The sequence below is a fragment of the Neophocaena asiaeorientalis genome, unplaced genomic scaffold (genome assembly GCF_003031525.2).
Source record: "Neophocaena asiaeorientalis asiaeorientalis breed wild unplaced genomic scaffold, Neophocaena_asiaeorientalis_V1.1 scaffold62, whole genome shotgun sequence".
Classification (NCBI taxonomy): Eukaryota; Metazoa; Chordata; class Mammalia; order Artiodactyla; family Phocoenidae; genus Neophocaena; species Neophocaena asiaeorientalis.
The window spans coordinates 8,150,216-8,161,986 of record NW_020175191.1 but is presented as its reverse complement, the minus strand read 5'-3'; the positions used below and the strand labels follow the sequence as shown (position 1 = coordinate 8,161,986).

The window sequence follows — 11,771 nt, the reverse complement described above, 5'->3', positions numbered from 1 at the left end:
CATGGACCTAGAATCTGTCATACAGAGTGAAGTAAGTCAGAAAGAGAAAAACAAATACTGTATGCTAATGCATATATATGCGATTTAAAAAAGCGGTACAGATGAACCTAGGGGCAGGGCAGGAATAAAGATGCAGACTTAGAGAATGGACTTGAGGACACAGCAGGGAAGAGGAAGCTGGGATGAAGTGAGAGAGTAGCATTGACGTATATACACTACCAAATGTAAAATGGATGGCTAGTGGGAAGCTGCTGCATAGCACAGGGGGATCAGCTCAATGCTTTGTGATGACCTAGAGGAATGGGATAGGGAGGGTGGGAGGGAAGCTGAAGAGGGAGGGGATATGGGGATATATGTATACATATAGCTGACTCACTTTGTCGTACAGCAGAAATTAACACAATATTGTAAAGCATTTATACTCCAATAAACATGTCAAAAAAAAAAAGAAAGCACCTACCACATGTCAGGAACTCTACTAAGGACTATCAGCAAGCTCATCCATGGTATCTATATAGTCTCCCTGAATGGTATGGCGTTGACTGTCCACATACCTGAAGCAGAGAAGACAGAAGCCATGCTTATTAACAATTCAGTCACTCCATCAATTAATCAATGCTTCCTATCTGCTCTTGGCTCAATATTGAGCTAGGAGCTGTAGAAAATAGTGAAGAAAGACACTGTCTCTATCCTTAAGGGCCTTATAGTCCACTGGACTAGATAAGATAGATACACATGAAACAGAGAAGAATGTAAGACTTTTGGTAAATCATGTGGTATTAGACTCCTAAATAGAAATGTAGAAGAGGGTAGTTAAAATCGAGCTATGATAAGTCCTTGAAGGATGTGGAAGAAATAGATAAGCTGAGAACAAAGAGGAAAGAATTACAAGTCAATATATATAATGTAGATTATATATTGTAGAAGTTTGGCAGTGAAAGGAAGGAGGAAAATAGGAAAGCACCTAGAAAGGGTATCAGGGTTAAATAAAAAAGTTCTTTCTCCTCCTTGCAGAAGGGAGAGTTATGCTGGTATAATCAATTGAAGAAAACCATGTCTTTGGGCATGGGATGATTGTGCCTCTGACTTTTCCACAAAAATTTAGGAACATCATCAACATCAACTTTGTTCAAATAAAGATCACCAAGTGAATAAGCACAAGTTCTGAAATTCAGATTGCTAAATGTGTCCACCCAAGCACTAAAATACTGGCTGGTGGTACCACCTTCCCAGATCCTATAGATTACTCATACCAAAAGCCACTGTGACCTGAGTATGTTGTCACATGACAGCCAGCAAAGTGGCCTCTGCAGATTTGTAATTTAACTATATCTACCTCTCATAAATTCATCACTGCCTTTCCTTTCTCTGGCAGCTCTAATAGCCCTTCAAGTAATCCTTGCCAAAATAATATGCCTGGTTTTCTCTCCATGTGCTTTTTCCTACTTGACTTTTCTTTTAGGCCCTAAACATAGACTTTTCTTAAGCTTTTCTCTCCTTTCCCATCCATATTCAAACCCCTTGGTGGTATTTCTCTATTCTATTGTCACAAACTATGATTTCCTTTTCCTTCAAAATATACTCTAAATCCTTAAACAGACACGAGGACAATAAATACAGTACAACATTGCTCTTATTAAGAAAGAAGTGGGAAAAAATAACCACCTATCTTCCTAGGAGAATTCTTACCTTTTGGCCATATCCTCTCGAGCCTTAGCTATTTCTTTTATCATTTCATTTTGTGAGGGCAATGTCTTTATCCCTAAAGAGAAAAATCAAAATTTTAAGTGTAAAATTAAAATTACCTCAGTATGAACACCAACCCTATTAACAATTACCATTTGATGGAGAATTCAAAGGAATACAGGCTAGTTGTCTGTACCAAGGAGGTTACACCTTCGCTTGATCACCTTACCCTACCACCACCAGAATATAATCATATTAACCTCAGTAGTTTACTCTTTTCTGCTTTGTCTTTGGAAGATATTTCTCCTAATCTGCTTTCCAACCAATACCTGCCTCCTCCCTAACATAGTCTTTCAATTGGGAAATGAAATATGGACATGAGGAAATGATAAATGGCCTTAAAAGTATACGGAAAATGAGGTACAAAGTAAAAGGGCGGGGGGAATATGGGAAACACACCTATACTTGTACTCTTAATAACAAAGAGGCTTTATACCACAGGGAGAAGGAAGTAAAAGTAAACTCTCAGTCCTGTTGTATGCCTACAGTTCCATGGAAGATAAGCCTTACCTTCTAAAATTTTTATTTACTGAGAGTGAGGGGTAAGGTCAAGGGCAACTCATAATACCCAATCTTAACAGATAAATTTAAGCACCAATGAACAGTTCCAGTAGCAGGAATTTAACACCAAGGACATGGCTAGACAAAGGTAGAATAGTATTTAAGTTGACATAGACAACTCTCAATTTAAATGATTAGCTTTATGCCTGGATTTACAGGCACTATGCTATGTAGAAAACTTTAGCCACACCCAACTCTAAAGTGTTATTCCACAAAATTCTGGAATGTGTAATTTTAGAATGGGAATATATCTTACCTAATACAATCCTTCTCTCTACAAATACTCTCAAGGGGTTATCTCATTCCTCCTTAAATATCTCTGGTGATGGGGATCTCATCACCTGAGGAGATGATTTAATTGTTTGGCTGCTCTACTTGCTGGAACATTATTCTTTTCATTGACCCCAGAACCTGGCTCCATGCAACTGGCACCAGTGGACTTAGCTCTGCCTTCTAGGGCCAAGGAGTCTAGTATTAACAAATGACAGCGTTTGAACCATTTGAGAACAACCGTCATAACTTCTTTAAGTCTTCTCATTATCATCCTTAAAGCCTTAACAGTTCCCCATATAACAGGTTTCACATTTTCTGCCACATTGGTTACCCTTCTCTGGGCACACTCTAGTAACTATCCTGGTGTGTCCCTCTTAAAACATGAGACAAATTCAACACTCAAGAAATAACCTTTTGTGTTTTGCCATGTGTTCTTTTCATTTTAGCCTTGGGAATTATTACGTATGTTCATAAGTCAATGAGGAATCACTGAAATGCTTCATTTGAAGTTAATCACAGGTCTTAAGATGCTCATGAAACACAGTTTGAGAGTTGATTTCCAAATTATTTCTTGTAGAACCACCGTAATTTTTACTTCTCTTAAGTAGAAACATTATGGAGGAGGAGGTCATTTCTTGCCTGTGACACAGCCAATTCATCCAAAAAACAAAACAAAACAAAAACCCAACCAAAGAAAAAATCACTATAAATTAGATAGGTAAATAGATAGGAATATATAAAGATGTGTACTGTATCTGGTGGTGCAGTTCTTAATTCATTGATACTGTTGTTGCAGTGTTTCCTCATTCAGGCACATGTCATTTTTACCATATGTATTTCCCTCCTTCCTATCTTGCTCCTCCTCTTATATTACCAGTTTACATCAATGGCCACAGCCCTGAGCAGATTCTTTTTCTCGCTTTCATCTCCAACATACATTCCATCCAAATCTTTTCAAATTCACCAATGAAATTTCATTCAAATTTGTCTCCTTGTATTCCTTTACCTTAGTTTAAAGCCCTCATTACGCCTTTCTTGGACTTTTGTCACAGGCTCGCAACTGACCTATTTCCCATTTCATTTCCCTCTAACACATCTTCTGAATTGCAAATCTGATTTGACTCTGCCTCTGCCAGTTAATCCTTCAATTGTTCTCTATTGCCTACATTGAATGTAAACTTCTTGCATGGCACCTAAGGAATTTTCTTGGTTTTGCCTCTATAAATATCTCCAGCTTCATTTTCTTTAATTCCTGTAATACTTTATTCTCCAGAATTCTGAACTCCTTGTAGTTCTCAGGACTTGGTTTATTTTGTCATTTTCTCTAACTTTGCATAAATATTACTAATTGTTTTCTTCTCTGGTCAAGATGGTCAAGATGGTCTTGTCCTTTTAGTAAACTCTTCTTTTTTACAGTGTATTTGCAGTTGTAGGGAGAATTGGGTATTTATTCCTTTCTGCTCCCATAGCCAGCTCCTCTACATTGTTATTGGACACTTGTTTAGGATATAGTAAATACCTGCTGAATGAATGAACACATTAAATGTCTGTTTACTTGTCTCCCTTGCTTGACTCTGAGTTCCGTAAAGATAGGAATTTTCTGTTTGGTCATATTTGCATCTCCAGCACCTAGCAGAGGGTCTGGCATACACTAAGAGGCCAGTAAATGTTAGCTGACGAATGTTGTTGAAGAACAGTGTGGAACTGAAGTTCAGAGATTTCCTAAGGGTTCAAAGACAAGGTTCAAACGGGGTGAGCCTGAATTGTAACTCTGTGGAACTAAGTCTTTCAGTCGGCTCTCAGGCCTAAGTCAGATTGTATTTATGTAGTCCTCACTAGTCCCTGCACTTTAAATGTAAAGACTATGTTACAAGAGAAAGGAGGTGTGGCTGCCATTCTGCTCTTTCAGTCCAGTCCAGCCTTTTACCATGACTGGAAATTGAGAAGATAGTTCATAAGCTGAGATCCTCAGATAAGAACTTTCTACTATAGAGTTTAGAAAACGTCCAAAACTAAACTTGCAGTCACTGAATAGAGATGTATTAGCTACCTCCCATGTGCTAGGCACTGGTCTAGACTTGGAAGACAAAGGCAAGTAAACATGATTCTTTTATTTAAAGAGCTTTCAATATACTACAGAGAGGGAGGAAATAAACAGGCTTTTTCCACACAAATAACGAGTAAAGGGGAGGCATACCAGGCAGAGAGAGCAACAGAAGCAAAGACATAAGGTACAAGAGTACCTGCTGTGTTTGCTGCATAGTGGGTAAGTCATTCAGTGCATCTAGAAGATTGTAGGATGGATGGTAAAGAGCTGCAAAAGATGGGCCTGAGAAAGCAGCCTGTATCCAATTTGTGGAGGAACTTGAATGCCATGCTATGACATAATGCTTCCTTGTGATCCAGAGAATTGGTATCATTTCATATGGTTTTCAAGGGAAGAAAGTTACTAAATGAAAGTGGAACACTTGCAAGGGCTCTTGAGAGGGCTACAAATGAGACAAAAGAATACTAGATTTCTGTCAAGGTAAGCAAGTGGGTTCAGTGTTCTATAAAAGCGTGGAATATTTTATTGACAAGAGAATAGTAATTCTAGAGAACAAAGGAAGAAGGGAAATGTGGCTTGGTGGTAAAGGACAGGCCAGGGAAGAAGACAGGCAGAGTTGGGCAGGTTTGAAAGAATGGGAGAAACTAGCTGATTCTAAGGTCTTAAAATTGGCACAGTGAAAGCAGAATTCAGAGATGAGAAAGCAAGGATTTGGTAAGCAGAGAGTAGAACAAAAACCTCAGGGTTCCTTTTGGAAACTTGATAAAGTTATAGGGATTCTCTGATGATTCCTTCCTTCCAAGTGTTAGAAGAAAGCTAGAGGGATTAGCACTAAGATTTGCTAGCAGAGGAAACTGGGCTTTTTGTGCATTTCCCCTAAGATCCCCTAATCCCATAGCCATAATGCAGAATCTTCCAAATACTCATTTTCCCTAATCCTCTCAATGGTTCACTTGGTCCTGGAAAAGAGTCTCAGTTGTTCAAAGTATACAAGATGCTGTGGCCTATTTTAATGCAACTTTTTCCTCTTACATAATTGACCCAGTTAAAAGATTCACTTTATATGACTGGAATTAAGCCAACTTAACGGGTTACTTGCATTGGATTGCTGGTCCAGTGCTCAAGGAGTACATGATCTACTGGATAGAATTAAAAGGAATTAAGAAATGAAAGAACTTTGGGACTTCTCTGGCAGTCCAGTGGTTAAGACTCCATGCTTCCACTGCAGGGGGCATGGGTTCGATCCCTAGTTGGGGAACTATGACTCCCACATGCCCCAGGGCACAGCCAAAAAATTAAAAAAAAAAAAAGAAATGAAAGAACTTTGGGGAAATTTGGAAAAAATTTTTATCTATCAACTCTAACATCATTGCTTCTTTTTTCTCTGCTACCATGAGGATCTTCACGAGGGAAGAAGAATCTGTAATTTCAATAATAACTCTTTTAAAACATATTTATTTATTTACTTGGCTGTGCCAGGTCTTAGATGTGGCACGCAGGATCCTCTTTGCAGCATGCTGGATCTTTAGTTGCGGCATGTGGGATCTAGTTCCCTGACCAGGGATCAAACCCAGGCCCCCTGCATTGGGGATGTGGAGTCTTAGCCACTGGACCACCAGGGAAGTCCCTCAATAAGAACTTTGAATAGTTTTAATTAAACATTAGTAATGGTACAAAGAACTTCTTTGTTAGAAGGAACCTTAAAAGTCATTTGATTTCTCCCTATTCTGAGGCTTGAATCTACTTCCTATTGGCCTGACCAAAGTTTATTTTTAATGTTAAGCTAATATTGTGCAAACCCTCAAAATTTCACTCCTTGGTTCTGGTTCAACGCTTTGAAGTGTTACTAAGCAAATATATAAAACCTTCTGCCATGGGGCATCTCTTCAGGTATCTGAGGGGAACTTTCATATCTCCCCTAAATCTTATCCTCTCCAGGCCAAACCTCTCCAGCTCCTTTAGTTGTACTTCAAATGGCACATTTTCAAACCCCTTAACCACTCTTGTCTCTCCCCTTTTAATGTACTCCAGTTTCACTTTTAAAATGTCTGTGGGTGTGGTCTCACCAGTTCAGGGAAGAACAGTTGTAAATTCCAGCACATTATAGTTTTTAATGATGCCAAATATAGTTAAGTCTTTTGGAAGCCACATCATTCTGCTGATTCATATTGAGCCTGCTATCCCAAACCCCAAAGTTTTTTCTCGTGTTTTCCTAGCCAAAACTTTCTGAAAGAGGGAACATAAAGAGCAGAAAGTAAGACTTTGAGTGGCTGAATCTTCTTCATTCTGGACTAGTCTTTAACCAGCTCTTAATTTTTGTCTGAAATGAAATCACAGCACTTCTATATGTGACTTTCTCTAAGTATAATGAAAGAAGATTAAATTCTTTTGCTTCACAAATATGTATCAGTTGTCTAAAATCTAGATGAGTGGATTTTAATCTGGAGTGCATATTGGAATCACCTGGGGAACATTTTCTCAGCAATCTTATGTCAGTCCCACACAGACTTATTAAATAAACACCATCAGGAAAAACATGTCTCTTTTGGGGAAACTTCCTAGGAGATTCTGCTATATGTCCATGATTGTAAGTTACTACTTTATATTCCCTCAAAAATTAATTTTTGAGCACTAATTTTGTGCCAGGCACTGTTACAATCATACATGCTGTCTCAGCTATTTATAAGCAAGAACATAAACATAATTAAACAAACCACTAAGTAATTTGGTAGTCATCTTGCATGGTCACTTACCTTTAAATACTTGAGTGACCCAGCGTCCTTGGAGCTCTGAAATGGGCATAATGGCACCCAAGGGCTGGATCAAGCCTATGATTGCAAGAGTTGGCTTTTCTAGGTTAGGAGGGAAGACCTTTTTATACAGGGATATCTTGTTTTTGACTACTTTGACAGAATCTTCAACAAAAGGAAAGGCAAAGCTATAGCCTGTAGCAAAGATAACAGCATCAATGTCATCCTCTCTGGAGCCATCCTCAAATATGGCCGCTGTCTCTGTGAATTCCTTCACATTTGTTTTCACCTTCACCAAGCCAGAAATTATACAGTTTGGCAGATCATCATTTATGGTTGGTTGCTGACTCAGAGCTCTGTGAAAGATGATAAAGAAGGAAAAATGAGAGAGATCATGAGAGAGAGAGATCATTGCCATGTAAATAAAATTCTATTTTGATTGAGGTGGTTAATCAATTTGCCAATAGTGTCCCTTTATTCATGAAGTTTGGGAAAGGTCTAATGTATACCAGCTTGATAAAGGTAAGGATCTCAGAGTACAAGTTGGACCCTGGGGCTTCCCTGATGGCGCAGTGGTTGAGAGTCCGCCTGCCGATGCAGGGCACACGGGTTTGTGGCCCAGTCTGGGAAGATCCCACATGCCGCGGAGCGGCTGGGCCCGTGAGCCATGGCCGCTGGGCCTGCGTGTCCAGAGCCTGTGCTCTGCAACGGGAGAGGCCACAACAGTGAGAGGCCCGCGTACCGGAAAAAAAGAAAAAAAGTTTGAGCCTGGATGGCATTGAAAGAGAAGCTGTTGGAGAAGTGAGGGAAGGATTGTTTTATTTGAAGAGTACGTGCATGGTTTCTCAAGGACTAATAATGCTCTCAGTGATATGATAAGTCCACAGTCTAGTAGCTTCTATCCATATATCAAGAAATCTGCAGAACTGGACTATCAGCATTCTGTTGAGTCTCTTCCTCTTCAAAGGCCCAAGAGCCAGGCTTGGACCATCATTTTCCAAAAGGTATAATAAATTGCATGTGTATAGTGACTTACAGTTATAAACTGTTTTTACATACATTAACGTATTTGAGTCTCACGCAAACCCAACGAAGGAGGCAGGACAGTTTTCATTATCCAGGTCCTATAGAGGAGGAAACTGAGGCCTAAAGAAGTTAAGTGGCTTGCTTAAGGTCACACAGCCTAGGATTTTAGGATTTATATCAAATGCTTTTTTATGAATTCCCTTGAGATACTCTAGGCATGGTAAGTAGTGTTTCCTCGAAATAACATAGGATAAGGTGCAGAATCTTGGACCTTTCTAAAAGCAGTGCGAATCCTTGGATCCTGTGTTAACAACTCTGGGAATCCTCAGCCCATGATGTTCAGACAGAGCTGGCCTCTCCTTAGGAACAAGATATGTTTATACAGTATTACTGGTTTGCTGCATTTAGTAATTCTTTGATGCAAACCTTTAGGTACAGATTCTGTTCTCATTCCAACCTCATCATTTCATCTTTCTCTCCAGACTTACTCCTGTTCACTAACAGTACCACCATCCACATTTTGTGGCCCAAGCCACATAACTGTGAGTCTTACATCTGGTCACCAAGGCCACACTTTCTCCTCTTAACACCCCCAGAATAGTTTTACTTATGGTGTTTCACCTGGGCCATTACAGCTGTCTCTAGGGCTTCCTGCTCCATCCCCTTTCAATCTATCTTCTACATCATTTTTGGAGTGATTGTTCCACAATGTATTTATTATTATGTGACTCACCTGCTTAGAATCTTTCAGTGGCTCTGGGCTGTCTTCATTCTAAACTTTTTATTTAGCAGAGCATACAAATATTTTCATATATCTGCCCAGTGAACCAGGAGATGTACTCAGTCACTCTTCATCTTTGCCTGTAGTCCAGCGAAACCAAACTATGTGCAGTTCTCAGAGCATAATGTATTTTTTGCTATTCCAAGACCTTGTATTTATAATTAGAATGCTACTTCCTTACCCTATTTGTTTGACTCTCTTCTATTATTCCATATAACCTCAATATATTTTGTGATCACCAAAGTTATGGATGCTACAGTTTCCATAATTGGGTGAAATAAATTCCTGAAATGTTGTTGGCAGGCACAGTCTCAAAATATCACCCCCACTGATTAATTTCAAAGGAAAAATATCTTTACAGTAAAGAAACCTAGTAGATACCACCTAATCCAAGTGATCGAATTTTACATCATTAATATGCAATAAGCTGCTATCATACAGCTCTTGATGTGATCCACCAAGAAGGCACAACATAACATATGAGTATTCACACCAAAATTGTTTAACCTAAATATAATAGAGGAAGAACTACTATGAAAGTCCAAATTTAGAGACTTTCTGCAAAACAAATGGCTTCAATTCTTTAAAAAAAATCCATGTCAAAAAAAGAGATTTATTTCAGACTGAGAGATTAAAGAAATATGACAACTAAATGCAATGGTGTAATACCTGACAGGATCTTGGATTTAAAAATAAAAAAGCTACAGGAAATTCCCTGGCAGCCCAATGGTTAGGATTCTGCACTTTAAGCCACATGGCATGGCTAAAAATTTTAAAAAGCTACAATATTATTGAAACAGTTTGGGAAATTTGAATATGCAATATATTAGGTAATGGTATTTTTATCAATGTTAACTTTACTAAGTGTGATAATTATGTTTATGTAGAAGAATGCCCTTTTTCTTAGGCAATATATGCTAAAGAATGTAGGGTAAAATGTCTTACTGACTGCAGCTTACTCTCGAATGGTTCAGAAAAAAAAATGTATGAATATATGTATGTATATATAGATGCCATATATGTATGGATCTATCTATCTCCAGAGAGAGGGAGAGAGAGAAAGCAAATATAGTAAACTGCGAATAATAGGCGAATCTAAGTGAAGGATATATGAGTGCTTATCGTACTTACTATTCTATAGCAAGTAAACCTAAACATTGGACTCCCTGTTGGCGCAGTGGTTAAGAATCCACCTGCCAATACAGGGGACACAGGTCCGGGAAGATCCCATATGCTGCAGAGCAACTAAGCACGTGCACCACAACTACTGAGCCTGCGCTCTGGAGCCCGTGAGCCACAACTGCTGAACCTGCATGCCACAACTACTGAAGCCTGAGCACCTAGAACCCATGCTCTGCAGCAAGAGAAGCCACCGCGAGAAGCCCAAGTACCATACCAAAGAGTAGCACCTGTTCACCACAGGTAGAGAAAGCCCACGTGCAGCAACAAAGACCCAATGCAGCCAAAAATAAATAAATAAATTTATGAAAAATAAAATAAAAGTCAGAAGGGAAAACAGCATTTAAAATCAGCCTTTGGAAATGCTATCACAGTCTACCTTGTAGGCTGTGTGAGGACTTCTATCCTTCATACTCTCATAGGACTCCATGCATTTCTTTATCATATTCTATTGTCTGTCTTCTTCTTAGAGTATTAAAGGAAACATCCATTCCTCCAGTTTGTCATTTATTACTTGTGTGATCTTGGGCAAATTAGGTTCTCTAAGTGTCAGTTTTTATATCTGCAAAATGGAGATCAAAATAGTACCAACCTATAGGGCTGTTGTGAGGATTAAATGAGATAATGCGCGTAACTCATTTAGCACTGTGCTTGTCTTATATTAAGTCCTCAAATAGGTAGGGTGTTATTATTACTATTAGTATTACTATTAGGTCTTTACTCTCGGTATTCTCATGCCAGTATAATGCTTGGCTCATAACAAATGCTCAGTTTGTTGGATGAATGAATGAATGATGCCCTGCCCGCTACTACCATTTTGTTGTTGCTATTGGGCATCACGTAAAAAGAACTGGTACCTCGGGGAATGATAAAAATGGTTAATGCCAAGGAGAATTACAGCCTGAAAATTACAGACCAGTAGATCTTGGACTTCTGTGGGGGAAAGGTAGAAATCTAATCTCAGATTCTGTGGACTTGCTTAATGTAAACATAGAGGTAACCCTACTATTAGCCTATGTGAACAGTCCTTATTCTTTGCCTTGGCTGTTACTGCCCACCTCCCAGCCTGGGAACATACCTGTGTTTAGGCTTCAGGCCAAACATTTCATGATCAAACCTTTGGTTCATCTTTTTTTCCAAAAATGTATTTGCTATTGATTGACCACAAATCTTCTTCATAAAATATTGAAATCGAGAAGTCAACAACACATCAAAAGGATATCCATAGTCTCCGACACGATTGAAGATCCAAGCCCCTCTTCTTGTGCTGAGGAAAACCTGAGGCATGGGGGAAAAAATGTTTGTTTTTGCCATTCTCTGACTCATTTCTCTGAAGGAATGGGAACCCAGTTTCTTCAAGATGAGTTCAGACTCATTAGTCTGGCTTTTTATTCCCTGGTAATATATT

The 11,771-nt window shown here is 38.9% G+C and overlaps 1 protein-coding gene across 1 annotated transcript in view; it reads right to left on the bottom strand.

Annotated features, from left to right (window-relative positions):
- Nucleotides 1-478: 478 nt before the first annotated feature.
- LOC112413003 (dimethylaniline monooxygenase [N-oxide-forming] 5-like) overlaps nt 479-11,771 on the bottom strand; it is a 28,744-nt gene continuing 17,451 nt past the window's right edge. The window contains exons 4-7 of the mRNA XM_024764807.1: nt 11,442-11,641; nt 7,381-7,733; nt 1,690-1,762; nt 479-554 (exon numbers count right to left, since the gene is read on the bottom strand). Of these exons, the coding sequence (XP_024620575.1) occupies nt 479-554; nt 1,690-1,762; nt 7,381-7,733; nt 11,442-11,641 (702 nt within the window). The remainder of the gene's footprint in view (nt 555-1,689; nt 1,763-7,380; nt 7,734-11,441; nt 11,642-11,771) is intronic.